At 39.4% G+C, this 16207-nt stretch overlaps 2 protein-coding genes across 3 annotated transcripts in view; one reads left to right on the top strand and one right to left on the bottom strand.

Annotated features, from left to right (window-relative positions):
- caln2 (calneuron 2) overlaps window positions 1-4868 on the top strand; it is a 35116-nt gene extending 30248 nt beyond the window's left edge. Inside the window, exons 5-6 of the mRNA XM_005946785.3 lie at window positions 359-512; window positions 4229-4868. Of these exons, the coding sequence (XP_005946847.1) occupies window positions 359-512; window positions 4229-4356 (282 nt within the window). The 3' untranslated portion in view covers window positions 4357-4868. The remainder of the gene's footprint in view (window positions 1-358; window positions 513-4228) is intronic.
- A 3752-nt stretch (window positions 4869-8620) lies between these two features.
- sdf2 (stromal cell-derived factor 2) overlaps window positions 8621-16207 on the bottom strand; it is an 8969-nt gene continuing 1382 nt past the window's right edge. Inside the window, exons 1-3 of one of the 2 annotated variants that reach the window (XM_005946783.3) lie at window positions 15475-15747; window positions 13639-13835; window positions 8621-10064 (exon numbers count right to left, since the gene is read on the bottom strand). In XM_005946783.3, coding sequence (XP_005946845.1) covers window positions 9765-10064; window positions 13639-13835; window positions 15475-15658 — 681 coding nt within the window. In that variant the 5' untranslated portion in view covers window positions 15659-15747 and the 3' untranslated portion in view covers window positions 8621-9764. Of the gene's footprint in view, window positions 10065-13638; window positions 13836-15474; window positions 15748-16207 lie in introns of those variants that run through there. The other variant, XM_005946784.2, reaches the window with a different exon arrangement.

The raw sequence follows: 16207 nt of genomic DNA, 5'->3' as shown, positions 1-16207 counted from the left end.
AAAGATTCAGACTTCAAGTCATGGATATTTGATACCCTTATTAATAATATGAAACAATTACACAAAACGACCACCTACATGGAAGCCAACATGCCAGTTTCTCCGCCTATACATGTGAACAGGAAAAACAGGATTATATCATGACTCATGCACCAAAAATAGCTCCAGTTTTCTTTACATTACAACTGACACAGTTCCTACCTACAAACTGTATCCCTGCGTTACGCTGTTGACTAATTAAAAATATATTCATATATAGCGTCATTTCCTACACCTCATTCTTCTATATTTATCTGCCCTCATGAAGTCGGCCTGTGTTTGACTGTGTATCTGCATTGATTGCTGTGTGCCCCTGCAGTTCGACATGCAGCAGCTGTCTCTGGATGAGCTGAAGCAGGTGCTGTTCCACGCCTTCCGGGACCACCTGACAATGAAGGACATAGAGAACATTATCATCACCGAGGAGGAAAGCCTCAATGAAACCTCAGGGAACTGCCCTGAGTATGAGGGAGGTGAGGAAGCAGTTCTCGTGGAAACTTTGTTGGTATAAAAAGGTGCTTTGGGCAGTAAACACTAATCTCTTAATGATTCAAATAACAACATGCACTATGCTTATTCGAACTGATTAAACAATCCAAAGTACACATATTTGTTTTTTTGCCAAGAGCCTGGTGAGTAGATCAATATCACTTTTATTTCTGTGTGCTATGAAGCTACAGCCAAGAGGCAATTAGACAAGAAGCAGGGGGAAACCAGTTTCTTTCTCTCTCCACATCTCTGGATTATCCCTGGTGGCTGTTTATGAGAGATAATCAACCAATCAGAGCTCAGGAGGATGGAAATTAGGGCATCATCTTCCTGCATTGCTAACTAGCCATATTCATTAAAAATGGAAAGAGAAAAACATGGTCAGCATGTATAAGATCGGGACATCTGTACAAGTTGCTGTAAGCTAACTTAATGCAAACTCTGACTTGTTTCTTCAGTGACTGTGGAAAAATCTTCACCAAAATGCCTGTAACAAGACAGATAAGGCAGCTGCTACTTATTGTTTTGGACAAAACTAAATCATACCTCTGGCCAAGTTGACCACAGTTAAATGGATGAGTAAATGGAGTAAAAAAGAAATGCAATTTCACTTTGGCAGCTAACCTGGTTCTCTGCAAAGAATAATACCCAAAAAGCCTCTAACGCTCACAGTTTGGTGTGTTTTGTTTTGGGGGGTTTTCTGTCTTTTATCAGTACACAAAATGAAGCGGTTAAGCTGCAGAACACTGTGTGTTGACTTCCTCGTCTGCTTGGCAAACTCAGTGAAACGTCTCAAGCAAATAATTAAAGCACACGATAACACTCATAACTATTTGCCATAACACCACAAACAGCTGTATTTACAGTTTAGGTGTGGAGTTTTGTAGAGTGCCAGGCTAGCTCTCTGATTCCAGACTTTTTCGCTATGGTGAGCTTTATGCCTTCATACTTGAGGCACATGCAGGCACGAGTCGTCTGATCTCAGCAGTGTGTAAGAAAATAAGCAACACTCCAAACATTATACTAGCCATTTACCATCAGCAAAGGATTATTGCAGTGATCAGTTCTCTTACAGGAGCCCTCGTGCACACTTTACCTGCACAGAGTCATTGTTTTTATTTTTCTGCTTGTCTAGTCAGACATGATCTTGACAGCTGCCCTGGTTTCATTTTGACTATGTCTAGAGAGAGCCACTGATGCAAGTGTGTGCTGTCAGCCAGCTTATCATTGTCTACAAACTAAACCAAGGACTGAATCATGGACTGTATGTAAGCTTTTGGCTGATGTGGAAGTGCTTAAGCCAAAAGAAGGTTAACTCCTCTGACTGCAAAGACAGGTTTGACTGTACAGATAGCCGACAGCAACAAGTACAATTCTAAAACCTTTGCTTTAAATACAGTCTTTTGACTGAATCAAAACAACTTCAACAAATGAGTGAATGTGCTATGGGACTTGACTGGGAGTCATGATGTGCCAGAGCAAACCAGCTGCTCACGAGAAATAAAGTTAAGAGAAATGAAAAGTCTGAGGAAAGGAGAAAACTTAGTGCTACTGGAACAAAGTGGAAACTATATAGCATTGTGCTATGGGTGAATCCTCAGGCTCGCAGAAGCAACCTTTTAAGTGTTGTTTAGCAAAACTTTGAGGTGAAATCCTTCATTTTCTAATCTGCTGCTATATCCATCACAGAAGTTTCACCTGTAAAGTGTTGATCATGTCAAAAAGACTATGAAAAATCAAGACTGCTGAAGTAATATTTAGATGATAAAATCTAAACATCCTGCAGTCATAAATTAATGTCTGTAATTTTTTGAAGCCAGGAGTAAGACAGATTGAAGATTGACGCCCTGCTAAATGTTTGACTGAACAGCTGAAAGACAGGCAATATTTTTCCAGCCTATGAACAACTTATGTCGCTGTAGGGAGAATAGGGAAATGAAAGCCTAAACCTGACCCTGCAGAGCCCAAAATTGCCTGTCTGCTGTGAAACATCCACTGAGTAAGACTAAGACAAAGGTAAAGAAAGATCAAACACATTGAAAAACTTAGAAAGCCTTAATGAATCCACTGGGACTCAGTCTTGGGGAGACCTTAAAAAGAGACAGCTGGAGGGAAATGGTGAAACTAAGCAGAGAAGGGACAGAAGATAAGAGGCTAAAGAGGATCAGGGAACTGCTGGCTTGGCACTCTCTTTCACGAAGTTTTTGGTGTTGAGGGAAGGCTGTATCGTGGAGTTAGGGAGAGCAAAATGGAAAGTATAAAAATGTTGAGAGTGGGAAAATAGGCAGGGGGAGGATATAGAAGACATGAAGAGGTATAGACATCACTTCTACAGGACAGCTGTACACCTCTCCACATTTAACCCTCTTCCCATATACTCAGCTTCCCTCTTTCATGGCTGCTTCGTTCCCATCTGCGTCCTGTCCAGTGGGACCCCAGTGCCTTTCACAGTTCCTCTTAGATCCCCAAGTCTGAGCGCTGACTTGATTTATTGATGCAGTGTGTGATACTAACAACCTGAGACAAGCAGGCTGACAGCAAGGAAACTTTTGGTTGTTACTCCTGCTGCAAGGCCTGTTGGAGGACACATCTGTCTCTGCTCATCTTTTTCTCTCAGTCTCCAAAGATAATGTCTTTAAGGAGGAAAGCAGGGGCCTGTCATCCCAAACACCCCAAGCAGAACAAAAGTTCCACCTTGCGCCTCTTGTCTTTGTTTTTGCTGCAGCTTTGCGTGCATTGTAACCAGTTTTTGCCTCTGATGAATTGATTGTCTTTACACTGGAGACGCTTCAACTCGACGATCTGGGTCACCGAGATAAACTGCAAAACATGGCAACCAGAAATGTTAGCTGCTACTGCACCTGCATTTGTTTGAGTCAAAGAACCAACATGTCTCCTGAGGAACAGGTTAAAATGGTAAAATCTGAATTTTTCATCAAGACCATTAGACACTTGGAGAGAAAATGCCCATTACCTTTATTGTTCCGCAGACTTTATTTTCACCTGACTTTTAGGGTGAGTTAAGCTGACTGCCTCTTAGCTCTGACTCCACACCTAATTCCTAACATAAAAGTGATATTGATCTTCTGGTTTAACTCCCTGCAAGGGAGCTCTTTTCCCGAAATGTCAAGCAAACACCTTACATGACAGAAAGACCCAAATAGAGGCAACCAGGGCCAGGATAAAATCCAAACCTCAAATATTTTGCCAAGTTGAGGTCATATACAGATGGCCACTTGGCATAGCAAAGAATGCAGAAGATGTAATGGGAGAAAAAAAGAGGAACAGACAGACAACCCATGTAGTAAATCAAAGAAATGAGGAGAATACCACACAGAAGGAAGTAAATTGTTTGATAGCTTGACGACTGAGCGGAACGAGACAATCTGGGAGCTTATTACTGGAGAGCTAGGAATATGTACACTGGGGAGATGGATTAGATTAGTAACAGGTGGTGCACAAAATTGGTGGGAAAAACACGGGGAGAAAGTAAAACAAACCACAGTGCATGAAAGTGAGTGACTTCAAACTAAAACAGGAAGTCACAAAGACTATTCATTTGAACGTCCAGTTTCTATTTCTTTGTTTTCAAACTGAATGCAGTAGCAACTGAATTTACCATGACAAAAAATAAGATGTACAAAAAAAAAGACAATTTATAACAATCTCTTCATTTCTCTTCTTTTTTCACTTCTCTCAGTTCATCCCAAGAAGAAGAATAGGCAAACGTGTGTCAGGAAAAGCCTGATCTGCGCCTTTGCTATGGCTTTCATCATCAGTGTCATGCTTATCGCAGCCAATCAGATGCTGCGGAACGGCATGGAGTAACCAATTGCACTGTGAGCATGGGGAGTGGACAGAACAGCCATGACCTCACATCTTGTCTTTGCAGCCAAAGCTGGACCACAACCCAAGCACTTCTCTAAACAATCAGTTGAGTTTTGTTTTTTTGTTTTTTTAAGTTTTATTTGAACTGAACTTACAAAGGCAGACAATGAGTAAAATAAGTAAAATGAAAGGAGTTGTATTGACGATGTCACCACATAGAGTCACTGGATTTACTGATCGTAAGGAACCTGAACTGCAAAAGAATTCTGTTTTTATATAAAACACTGAAATTAAGGGGGGAGGGTATTATTTTGTTGTTTTCAAGAACAAGACCACCCTTTAAACTTGATTTTCTAATTACCGAAAATGTGTATCAGGTGCTTTGAGCCATTCCTAATTACAGAAAGCAAATAATGGTTATTATGGACAACTTCAGAAGTTGCACTGAATGTGAAATGAGTGAATGGTGGGCACAGTATTGAAATGCACACACACACACACACACACACACACACACACACACACACACACATATATATATATATATATATATATATATATATATATATATATATACAAAAGACTTTGTGAAACATTTACATTAGTCCACCAGTCTTGGGTCACATACGTTCTATGTGAATCTACAAGAAGCACAACTCAGTACTCAGTGACAACCCACTCAACAGTCATTGCTATCCCACTAGTAGTATTGATTGATTCATTGATTGATTCATTGATTGATTGATTGGTCAAGGAAGATTTGTGTGAGATGTGAAAAACAGTGGTGTCCACGAGTAAGCTTGGAAAGGTTTTAAAAAAAATCTAATCAAATGGGGTGAGGACTGAAAAATATGTTTAGGAATGTACTGGGAGAAAATGTTTCATCTCAGCATGTCACTGTAATACTGCCCAGCTGTGGTAAACATAAACCAAACAAAAGCATGCCACAATACACACTGCCATACCAAACATTACCCCTACTTGTTCCCCATGGATTTCACTGTATATATAATACTACTTAGCTTATGTAATGTATTATTCCTCTCAACAGCAGAATGTATGAAAGATAGAAACTAGTGAGCTATATCAGGGATAGAGTTGTGACATGCTGTCTAATACAGTTGTTTTCTTGGACAAGGTTGCCGTCTAGTGGTGAAAATAAATACTGCAGGTAAACGCCTGAACAGCCATGTTTACTATGTCTACAGGGGGGAAGAACACCGCCAATAAATCTGAGCTTTGATATGTTTTTTGTGTCAGTGTCACAAGGGCACTTTGGTCTGTATTGGTCACTTTTTTTAACGAACATTTCTTTGCCAAACTGGATTGTTGCAACAGTTGATCAAGGTTGGATGAAAGACTGAAGGTGATACCTGTTGTAGTTTCTGGGGTCAATGCTGTGTTCTATGGTTCAGATTTAATAGAGATTTTTATTTTTTATTTTTTACAAGGCTTACTGGGATGAAAAAGTCCAAGAAAGACCTTGTAGGAGATTAGAATCATGCTCCTCTTCTTGCGTAATGGAGACAGCCAAGGTTGAACATCTCAGTGACACAATATATTAAATCTGAGGATGAAGCTGTACTCGGTGGTGTTGGTTTGGGGCTGGGGAATAAATAAACATCATTATTTATGTGCTGAGATTAGAACAGTATTGTGGGGACTGAGCAAAATGTTACGTTTTCATAAACAAATTTAAGGAATTAGTGAAAATTACAGCAAATATTGTTTACAGTTATCTTAACCAAATAGCCCAGCCCTATGTAGATGTAGCTTTATATATGCTAGTGTTTATTATTCCCGATTGCAACACGCCATAACAGCAGTGTAAGCGGACTGCACTGTGCTCCCCTGGGATATTATTGTAGACTTGTTTGTTCCCACTTAGAACTTGGAGCAATTTCACTTGTCTTCTAGCACTTTGGCAGGGCGGAGAAAAACAAAACTGGATGTTTCAGTCAAACTAATGTGCAACCACAAGTCCAGCTTAGACAAAATATAAAGAAGGTAAGAGGGGAGAGGGCTCTCTTTAAAAATAAATAAAAAATTTAAGAAAGCTTTGTATGATTACAGCAAAAATGTATAATACTGTAAATCAGTATGCATGTTCTTGTTTAGGTTTTCATGTCTTTGAAAGACAGGGAATCCAATAATCTTTCTTTGTGGTGGCACAGCCTTGGTCTAAATGTAGGTATGTATGTACTACTGTCACATACTGTATTTGACTTTCCAATTTATACAGTAATAGCCATTTTTCTAGTTTCTACCAGCTATTAATCAAATCAGAGTGCGGAAGAGGGCATTTTCATAAATATGCAAATACAAGGTCACGTCACCAACATCTCTGTTTCACGTCTCCTAGGGTAGAGTCTGTAGGCCTCACTGTGGATGGTTAAACTTTATATTGAATTCAATATATAGTGTGTTTTCTTCACATTAGGTTTTACTGGAATGTTCTCACTGCCTCATTGTCCTTGTATAAACTGCTGTATAATGTATGCTACACTTATTCCTGTAAGTCGGTTCGTCTTTGATATTGACATTTGACCAATGGGCCATCTCTTCGCCTTTGTCGATTAGCATCACAACCCTTTTGAAACCAGCATAGAGCGCTTTATCTTAACAATTCTCCGATAATTGTGCCATTCAGACATCCTTGCATGGCTATGTAAGGGAAACAAGACCTTTTATCGACACTTTTGATGTTTACATTGTTATACTGTACATCTGTATCAGGACAGGATCAATTCATGATTTTCATGTTTTTGAAAGTTGCTTTTAAGATTTGTTTTTACCAAAACATGTTTTTACCAGTTGTAGATTGTGTAAAGACAAATCCTAACACAGATATGTAAAACAACCTTGGCATGCTGCTTAGAAAAGGAGAAAGAAAACAGCAATAGTTACCAACTGAATGGATATTTAAAAATGCAAATAACGAGTTTAATCTGTTTAATCTAAAAAAAAAATTTAAAAAAAAAGTTATATCCATATATGTTTATGCAATAAAATTTTGTTTTGATAGAAAAACTATAGTAACTGTGGTTTATTTTGAAAGATGTGCAAGAGAGTTTGAAACAACTTACAAGAATTAAAGCAGCACAGAACGGTCAAACTTAACATCAGTTCAAGTGTGAGAACTTCTGTAAAAGCAGAAGTTTGGGGCCAGTCAGGAAGATTCCTGTGTTTGTGAACACAATGCCAAGAAGGAAAGGTGTTGGCAGTGATCTTGAAGAAGCAATTGTTTCTGCCTGTCAATCTGGGAAGGGTTACCTATAAGGGCAATTCCAAACAATTTGAAGTCCATCATACGACAGTGAGAAAGATTACTGAAGTGGAAAACAATTGGAAAACATTCAAGACAACTGCCAATTTTCCAAGAAGTGAAAGTGGAAGTCCAAGCAGATTCCCTCCAAGGTCACACCGTGCAACACTCAGAGAAATAAAACAGAGGAGCTATATTTCAGCCTTCACAGGCTTCAGCGTGCACGTTAAATGTTCAAGATGTTTGTGTGTATTTTTATTATGTTCAGACACATAAAACCTTAGAACTGAAAGTGAGTGTACTTTTTTTGTACATATAATTTTTGGCTCAAAGTAAGTTTGTAAGCAGCAGTGCTTTCACTTAGTGTTTATAATTTAAAGCTCAGGTTGTTGCTTTGTCACTTGCTATCATCATTGCAGTGTCATTTCTAAATATCAGGCTTAAAAATAGAATGACAGCATGGTTGGCTCTGAGCTCCTCTCATTCCCCACATACAGCAACATCCCAGAGTGAAAGCCCAGTATGACATCACCTTCATACAAATGCTCTGAGGCCATTAATCTTAGTGGGTGTTACAGACAAACTGCTTCTTAAAACTCAATTTGGCGTGATGCAGTCTGTAATGTCTAGAGGGGAACTAACACGTTTGTCAGCTCGTGTCAGACGGAGGATTCCAGTGGAGCAATGCTGGCATCAACGCCAACACTAAATCATGATAATTAGGGAGCATAGGTCAAACTCTAGTGAGAACAGCCTCATAGCAGATGCACCCGAACTCCATTAACCGCCAAATAATGAACCAAAGATGCCATTAGGTGGACAAACAAGGCATTATGCTTAGTGTAATGGTCCAGATAGATATTAACAGCCCAGCTTAGCTGCAAATCCTTCACTCTGTTATCATTGTGGGTGAAATTAACGGGTTGGACTTCATAAGTTAATTCCAGTTTGCTTTAAGGTATAATGTAAGAAATGGAACAAAGAAGTCACTGACAATGATTTGCATTAAAAAAAACTCTTTAATATGAGGTATTCACTGCAGATTCATTTTTCTTTTGAACCTCTGGAGCACATATAAATGCACAGGCAGCATGAATGTCAAACACTACTTTCCCTCTACACTTCTGAGCAAACAAAGATAATAAACAGCATTCAGTGCATTAAAGGGGACCTATTTTCTCCAAACTTTCTGTCATTCACATATGATGGTGGGTTCTGCTCATATTAAATGTGGTCAAAATTACAGTCTATTTAACAGATTTTTTCCTTTACATGTTTATACAGACATACAGTCCAGACAATAAGCACAGATCCCTGCCCACTTGTTGTGCAGACCTACTGTTTGTAAGAGGTAGCCAATCAGAAGAAAGCTGGCTCGAAGGGAGGGGTAAGGGAGATACTGTCTGAGAAGTGAGGGTCTGCACCAAGGAAGAGGACAGAATAAATAAAGATAAAGATTATATTGAACTTTAAATCCCGAAAAATATGGAGTATAGGTCCCCGTTAACATTAACAAATATCCACAGAAAAAACTGTTTATTTTCTTATGCGTTATCAGTGTGGGGTAAATCATATGCAACACTGACTTAAAGGGGGGGAATCATTTTCTGTATTAATACTGCTTCGCTGTCACTTGTGTAAAACATGGTATAAGATACCATAAAATACAATAAAGACTCCACTATGTAAACAATTACAATGTTTTTAGCATAAAGGCACAACTGTAACAGTGTCTTTTTAGATCAACTAAACACAGGACGACGTTTATTTATTTTTTTTATGTGGAAAACCTGCAGTGTCTTCTGTGTTATAGTTTAACAATAAATTAAAGCTAACAGGACAACTTCTTGTTTGACATACTTGTTACAAAATGCAAAAGAAAAAAAAACATTAGTGTTGGCATACAATAAAACAGTACGTTTAATACTCAATGTCTTCTTGTACCTTTTAAGTCAAATTATAGTGCCATTCACAGATTAAGTCTGAGTGTAGCTGCTTAGCTGCTGGATCTATGAGTTTCTTGCATTGTTTCCAAAGTATGTTCTGGTGAAGGAAAGGGACTGCTGGAACAGATATAATTAGAGACAGAAATAGGTAGAGAGGAAAATAGAAAAAGACAGAAGCAGAGAAAGAAAAGTGAAGTTTAGAACTCTGTGTGTGGGTGACTGTAGTCTCGACTGCCTCCTGGGCTCTCACTGGGCTTCATGAAGATACCCTCCATGGCTTTCCACAGACTGTGCTGGCTGGGGCTTGACATAGCATGAACTTCTGTCTGACCGTGGATCGGTCGTCCATACTGCTCCCCCGTCACAGACAGCAGTGCATCAGTGGCCCTGTGACGGAAGCGGATGGCCTCCTCCCGCTTCCATACGGATCCCCCGCACTGAACCGTCCACTCATCGAGGTGGTCTCCTTCTCCGTTTTCGCCAAATGCGCTCACCTCCTGTGAAAAATGAGAGAGAGATCAGAGGACTAGTGAAAACAGAATAAAGAAGAAGATGAGGTGCTTTCTTTTGTGGAAGCTCTTTGAAACCCTACAATGTTCCAGACATTTTTAAACAAAATAACCTCCTGATGTTTTTATGCATGCACGGCAGACTAAACTTTACTAGACATTACTGAGCTGTGTGTGGGAATGAAAATATCTAGATCAGTCAGATTAGACAACAATCTTTTACCTGGCAGCCCCCTAATCTATGTAATATTAGACTGAGCCCATAGAACTGTCTTCAAAATTGACAGCCAGCATTAGATCATTATGCATCCTGTAAACTCTGAAGGTGCCACCTGTCACCTAAACCAAACAAAATTATTAAAATCACAATTCTGTAAAATTCCTTAACCTGCAGGATACATCCACCCTATATGACCCCACCCCTTTGACCCAATAGGCTCATTTCCCTCCAAATCCAAATGAAAACAAAGGGGGTTATTTGCTTAATATTTATCAAAAGAATATGCCAAGACTGCTTGAATGCCCTTTAATCATCTTACATGTGATGCAGTGGACAACACATTTGCCTGACATGTGAAAGACCATTTGTTTGGAGACTGGCAGAAACCTAGCCTCAGGTGGTCACGAGCTAGCGTGCTGCTAGTGCCTGTCCCAAGATCAGATAAATGGGAGGTTTGTGTGAGGAAGGGCATGTGGCATAAACTCTGTGCCAAATCAAACATGGCAACCCACTGGGAAGTAAAGGAACAACTCAAAGTACGTTCTGATAATAGCTGAGGACAGTGAAACTCCAAAGGTGGTGGATACCTCAGTGATGTGAGATAAAGTCATGCAAACTTAAATCATTAAAACTTAAATAACATTCAACGATTAACTTTGAACTTTTTTACCACTGACATTTTAATAGAATTTGTAACTTTTTTCTTTTTCTTCTTTTATTAGCTGCTATTACCTGTGATGAACTGGTGATCTTTCTTGGGTGTATTCTCCCTCTCCCCCTATAACATTTGAGCTAAGTCTTAATCACACGCTGACTCTGATAAATGGTTTAGAAGATACATGCATGGATGCTTGAATGTGCACATCACATCCTATTCAGAAGCTTAACCAGCTTCGGTCTGTTTTTTCAGGGGTATTTACTGGAGTGAGAACAAATCTGTTGTAGATGCAATCGCCTGTCCATATCTGACCAATGTCCTGCTCTTTACTGCATCTAAAGCCTCGGTCACACAGACCTAGAAGTCAGTCGGGGAGTACCCTGGCAAACCAAAATCCTTGCAACCTCCAGCAAACACTAGACCAACTGAAATAAAAAAAAATTATTCGTTTGTGGTTAGCGTCGGGGAATACAGCTTTTTTCCTAGCAACTTGTGGTTGTCAGGGGTTTCCAAGTGGTTTCTAGGCCTGTGTGAATGGGGCTGCCCCTGTGTGAATGGGGCTGCCCCTGGGACTTGTGCAGTGTGGGATACTGTCTGAATCTAATTTACATGTTTGGATTTTATATATGAAAAATCCAGATGTGCAAATCACTCATCTTTTGACATGACTGAGGCAAATCTGCCCAGACTTAAACGGGGTACCCCGATGGCACGAGGCATTGCTGGTTGTGGTTGCCAGGGGTCACCAAACAGTCTCTGGGCCTGAGAAAGAAAGTGATGGTTTCCTTTTTTTTTTTTAATTTTTAGAATTTTCAAAAATCCTTATTCTGTCCTTTGCAGTTTTCCAGCTGCGTAAATATAGCTGTTGACTGTGTTAAACAACCTTCACAGATTTTAATATTTATCAGTTAATAGATCACAACGCCATGTATACCATTTTTTTTTTTATCTGGTGTCTTATCTCATCACCAAAGGTTCGGTGAAATACATCCCAGTCCACTGAATGGTGTGCTAGTACCGCTCATACCAAATTACTGGGCTTCGTGAGTGGATGAGAGCTCCTGACAATATAAAGTGTATATTATGCAGTCATAGTTGTCTATGTACATGAAATTATTTACTATTGTGCTAATTTCACATTGATATACAGTTGTACTAAAAGCTTAAAAATTATTATAGGAATGTTTATTATTGGCTATTGACCGGATAAACTAATCTTTCAATCAGAATCGATCTGGATGAATCAGTCTTGTAACTCACAAAGCAAGCTTTTGCACTAATTTTTCGATCACTCAAAATGATCTAACACACCCAGATATTTATTGGCCAAAAACACGTGATACGATCAGCCATGCCAGATCCTTCTGAGTCCCCATACAAATGGAAATTATAGGTGTGGAAACTGTTCCCAGTGCCATACTAGTAAAACCACATAGTTTTTTTCATCCATTTACCGGTAAATATTTTCAGACTATAAGTGTGATTACAAATTTATGAAAGTGGCAAATGCGATTTGTCACTTTCATAAGTATTATGCGATAGCAGCCCATTTTAATAATATGTAACATGATATAGCATCTTTTTACAATTTTGTGGCATTGAGCATTGCCAGCACCCCCTGGGGATTTATTATTGAAGAGAAAAGAATTTGCAGAACTTGTACTCAATGTAGTTTCTTCATAATTTTTTTTAAAAATTAGATTTGTTTTGAGATGTGATATATTAATATTGGGATGTTGGTATTTTTTTAAAAATATACATCACTGATTTGTCCAAAGTATGAATATTTGTTGTAAACTGGTTTTATAATTGAGGTAATTTATGAATTTAAGTGACAATTTCAGAATAGGAGACATGGATGGTCCAGTTTTCGGATCAGGTAGTGATGTTAAATGTTATTTGGCTTTTTGAAGATTGTGTTGAAGTTTCGAGTGGACTCATTCATTACCTGATTGATAGTATGCAGTGTGAGATGTCTAGCCAGGAAACTGTTTTTTTTTTGTACATGACAAAGGTCACACAGACTGAAATGTTGTAAGTCAATAAAAAATGATGATAAGCTGGACAGTGTGCGGAGGTTATATATTGTTACACCCAATTATTACAATTTCAGCATTTCTTTATCATGTAGAAAAAATATGATGTACAGTTGTAATTGCACTTCTTTTTATTATATTTTAATATCTCAGATATTAAATGTAAAGAAATATAAACTAAAATTTCTGTTTTCCTAAGGCACGCATCTTCCAACCCTCTGACACTTTGGTCAGACAGGGTTCTCACACTTTCTCAGGATTTGGGAGTTTTACGCTGACCCGAGGCTGTTTTCCCAGAGAGTTTGTTAAGTATAAAAGCTGCTGTCAACTCAGGTTCACTGCAAAAATGTTGGTTTAGTTTTGAATAAAAGTGAAAGGCAAGCACCCTGTTTTTGTGTGTCTGTGTGTGTGTGTTTACACAAGACTACACATTAATAAATGTTACAGCTGTTTATCGCTTCAGTGTTTTTCCTAATCTTCCTAATTCCTAAATTTATTATCAGCTTTTTTGATTAAGAAGAAAAAAAAATAAAGTCCATCTTCTACACACTGACATCCTTCCCCAATTTTTGCAAAGAGAAACCTGGTAAATCCCACACATAGCCCCAAAGCTCTCAGCTTTTCCCTTGTACTTCTCGCACCACCCACCTGGTTAGATGACAGCGGGGAGGCGAAGTAGTGGCTATGCAGGTTACGTCCTGTGTTGACATGAGTGAGGCGAATCGTCTGCCCACACTTAACTGGGGTACCTCTGTGGCACAAGGCATCACTGGTCCCGCGAACACTCCAATAGCTGTTGCTGTCTTCTACTGCAGAAACCCCTGTTACAGACTGCTGTCCACTACCTGCCTCAGAGACACAGTCAGCAGAGGATTGTTAAAGATATTAGAGACAGTTCAAATAAAAAAATAAAATTTCATCTAGAATAGAAGATTGTTATTTAAAACCAGTCCTCTGCATAACTTATGAACTTTGTGTATGTGATGAAGGTTAGGTTTGCTTTATTGGTCAGTTTTTGGCAAACAACAATTCCATATGCTGGTGTGCAACTACAAGTCAGTGCGGTGAAACAATGTTATACCTAGAGTTTTCTGAGTATACAGTAACATTTCTTGTTATTTCCTTTTGTGATGCATTATTGCATACACCAGTGCCAAATGCTGATATTAGGATTAAAACATGCAGGTACTCTAATAGGAAACAGTAGAGGTGGAGGTATTCACTGGAGACAAAAGGAATGAAACGTCACGAATATCAGGGGTGATTTGTGACAGAAGGATCGCGGCAAGTGTGAGAAGGAAAGGTTTACAAGATGGCAGTGAGACCTGGCGTGATGTATGGTTTGAAGACAGTAACACTGACAAAAACACAGGGTGCTGAGCTAGAGGTGGCAGAGTAGAAGATGCTTTGATTTTTGTTGGGAGTGACCAGAATGGACAGGATTAGAAATTTATATATTAGAGGGAGACGTGAGGTCATGCAGTTTAGAGACAAAGTTAGAGAGACAAGGCTGAGGACATGCAGAGTTTCTTACAGAGGAAAAAAGAGTGACATGGTGGCAGATGATCTGCTGTGACGACCCCTACCCAGAGCTCATGGCTGCTGGTGAGGGTAGGGGTGAAGATTCACTGGTAAATCAAGAAGTTCGCTTTTACACTCAGCTCTCACTTCATTACAATGGACTGGTACCATGGGCGCCAATCTCCAGCAATCTCCCCCCATCACTCATAAACAAGACCCCAAGATACTTGAACATCTCCACTTCCTGACCAGGAGTGTGCCTTCCAACCTTTTCCAGCTGAGGATCAAGGCCTCAGACTCAGAGGCGCTGATTCTCATTGCAAGGGCACCAGCTTATTGATTATTGTTGTATCATGATACCATCCATCTTCTTGGAAACATATCATGATAGTATTTTACTGTGTACAGGTGTCATTTGCATCTGTACTCAGAGTTTATGGGGTTGTTATAACTGATACCTCTAAACCTCTATCGCTGACTAGTACTTGCACATATTTAACACCACCCTGGGTTCTTGCTCTGTCAGCTAGTACAGATGGAAAGAACCAGTGTAAACACAGTTTATGCTGCTGACTTAGAGGGGCTGCATTTTGTGTTGGAGATGTGATTTCACCTTCGCTTCTTCTGTCTGTCAATAAAAGACCACAAAGAAACAGAAACAGTCGTAACTGTGTTCTAACTGTGGTTGTGCACATAAACGTTTTTATTTGTCTCACCAGCAAACCTTAGAAACTGAGCTGACCTCCTAAAACGTGTCACATTTAACTGCAAACATGATGGAGTTAAGTTGAACATTATGACAAACTCACACTGACACAGTTAATGGATGAAAATTAAAAAGTCAGAATTGTATTTTTATCCAACAATGCAAACTTAGTTACGAAGGAAAATAACTGTAGTTATTGTTAGCTGAAAAACACGAGTGTTTATGAATGAAACGATTAGTTTTGACAGCAAACTTACCGGACCCGTAGCGTACGTCGTGCGAGTGTAGTCTCACGTTGTGCTTTAAATTCAACAGTTTAATGACTGATCCGCAGGTCACAAAGCTCAGTTCCGTGCCAAGGGAGAGTCCAAACACACAGGAAAACAACAACAAAATGGCCTGTACAAAGCGTGGCATACTTTCACAGTTTAATTTACCCATTCCTTCTTTGTTTAAAAGCCAAGCACATCCAGCCGCTGATCCTTCTCAGAGATTTGCCTTATTTTTCGCTACGTCATTAAAAACGTACAGTAAGCCAGTGTTGAGATCAGGAGACAGCGCCTCTAGCGGCTCGGAACGGCATCTGCGCGGTCTTATTTGGTTTTGGGGTTATTTAAGCGTACTGTTTGGCATCTTAAATGATATTTATACTATAAAAAATACCTTAACGATAGTAAAGGTTGTCATATGGCATGGTGTTATTTTAGTTGTTTATGTGTGTATAGAATCGAGGTAAACCGCAGGGTAGTGATGGGCAGATGAAGCCTCATGAAGCACTGAAGCTTTTCATCTAATTGGTTGGGAGGACATCCTCCTCTTCTTAGCTGGCTCCATTCTCTCCTGACTTTCTCTCCTCACTCTCAAACTCCAAACTGTCTCCAAACTGTCTCCAAACTCTCACTAACCGCAACTCTCCATCAAACACCCACATTTTGAATGAAGTCTGAGGGGTTTATATCGCTGTCATATCTCGCGGCAAAGTTCGAACCA

Source organism: Haplochromis burtoni, unplaced genomic scaffold (assembly GCF_018398535.1).
Source record: "Haplochromis burtoni strain Fernald_Lab_line unplaced genomic scaffold, NCSU_Asbu1 Contig_493, whole genome shotgun sequence".
Classification (NCBI taxonomy): Eukaryota; Metazoa; Chordata; class Actinopteri; order Cichliformes; family Cichlidae; genus Haplochromis; species Haplochromis burtoni.
Note: the sequence above shows the minus strand (reverse complement) of the source record. Positions and strands in the feature narration are given on the sequence as shown.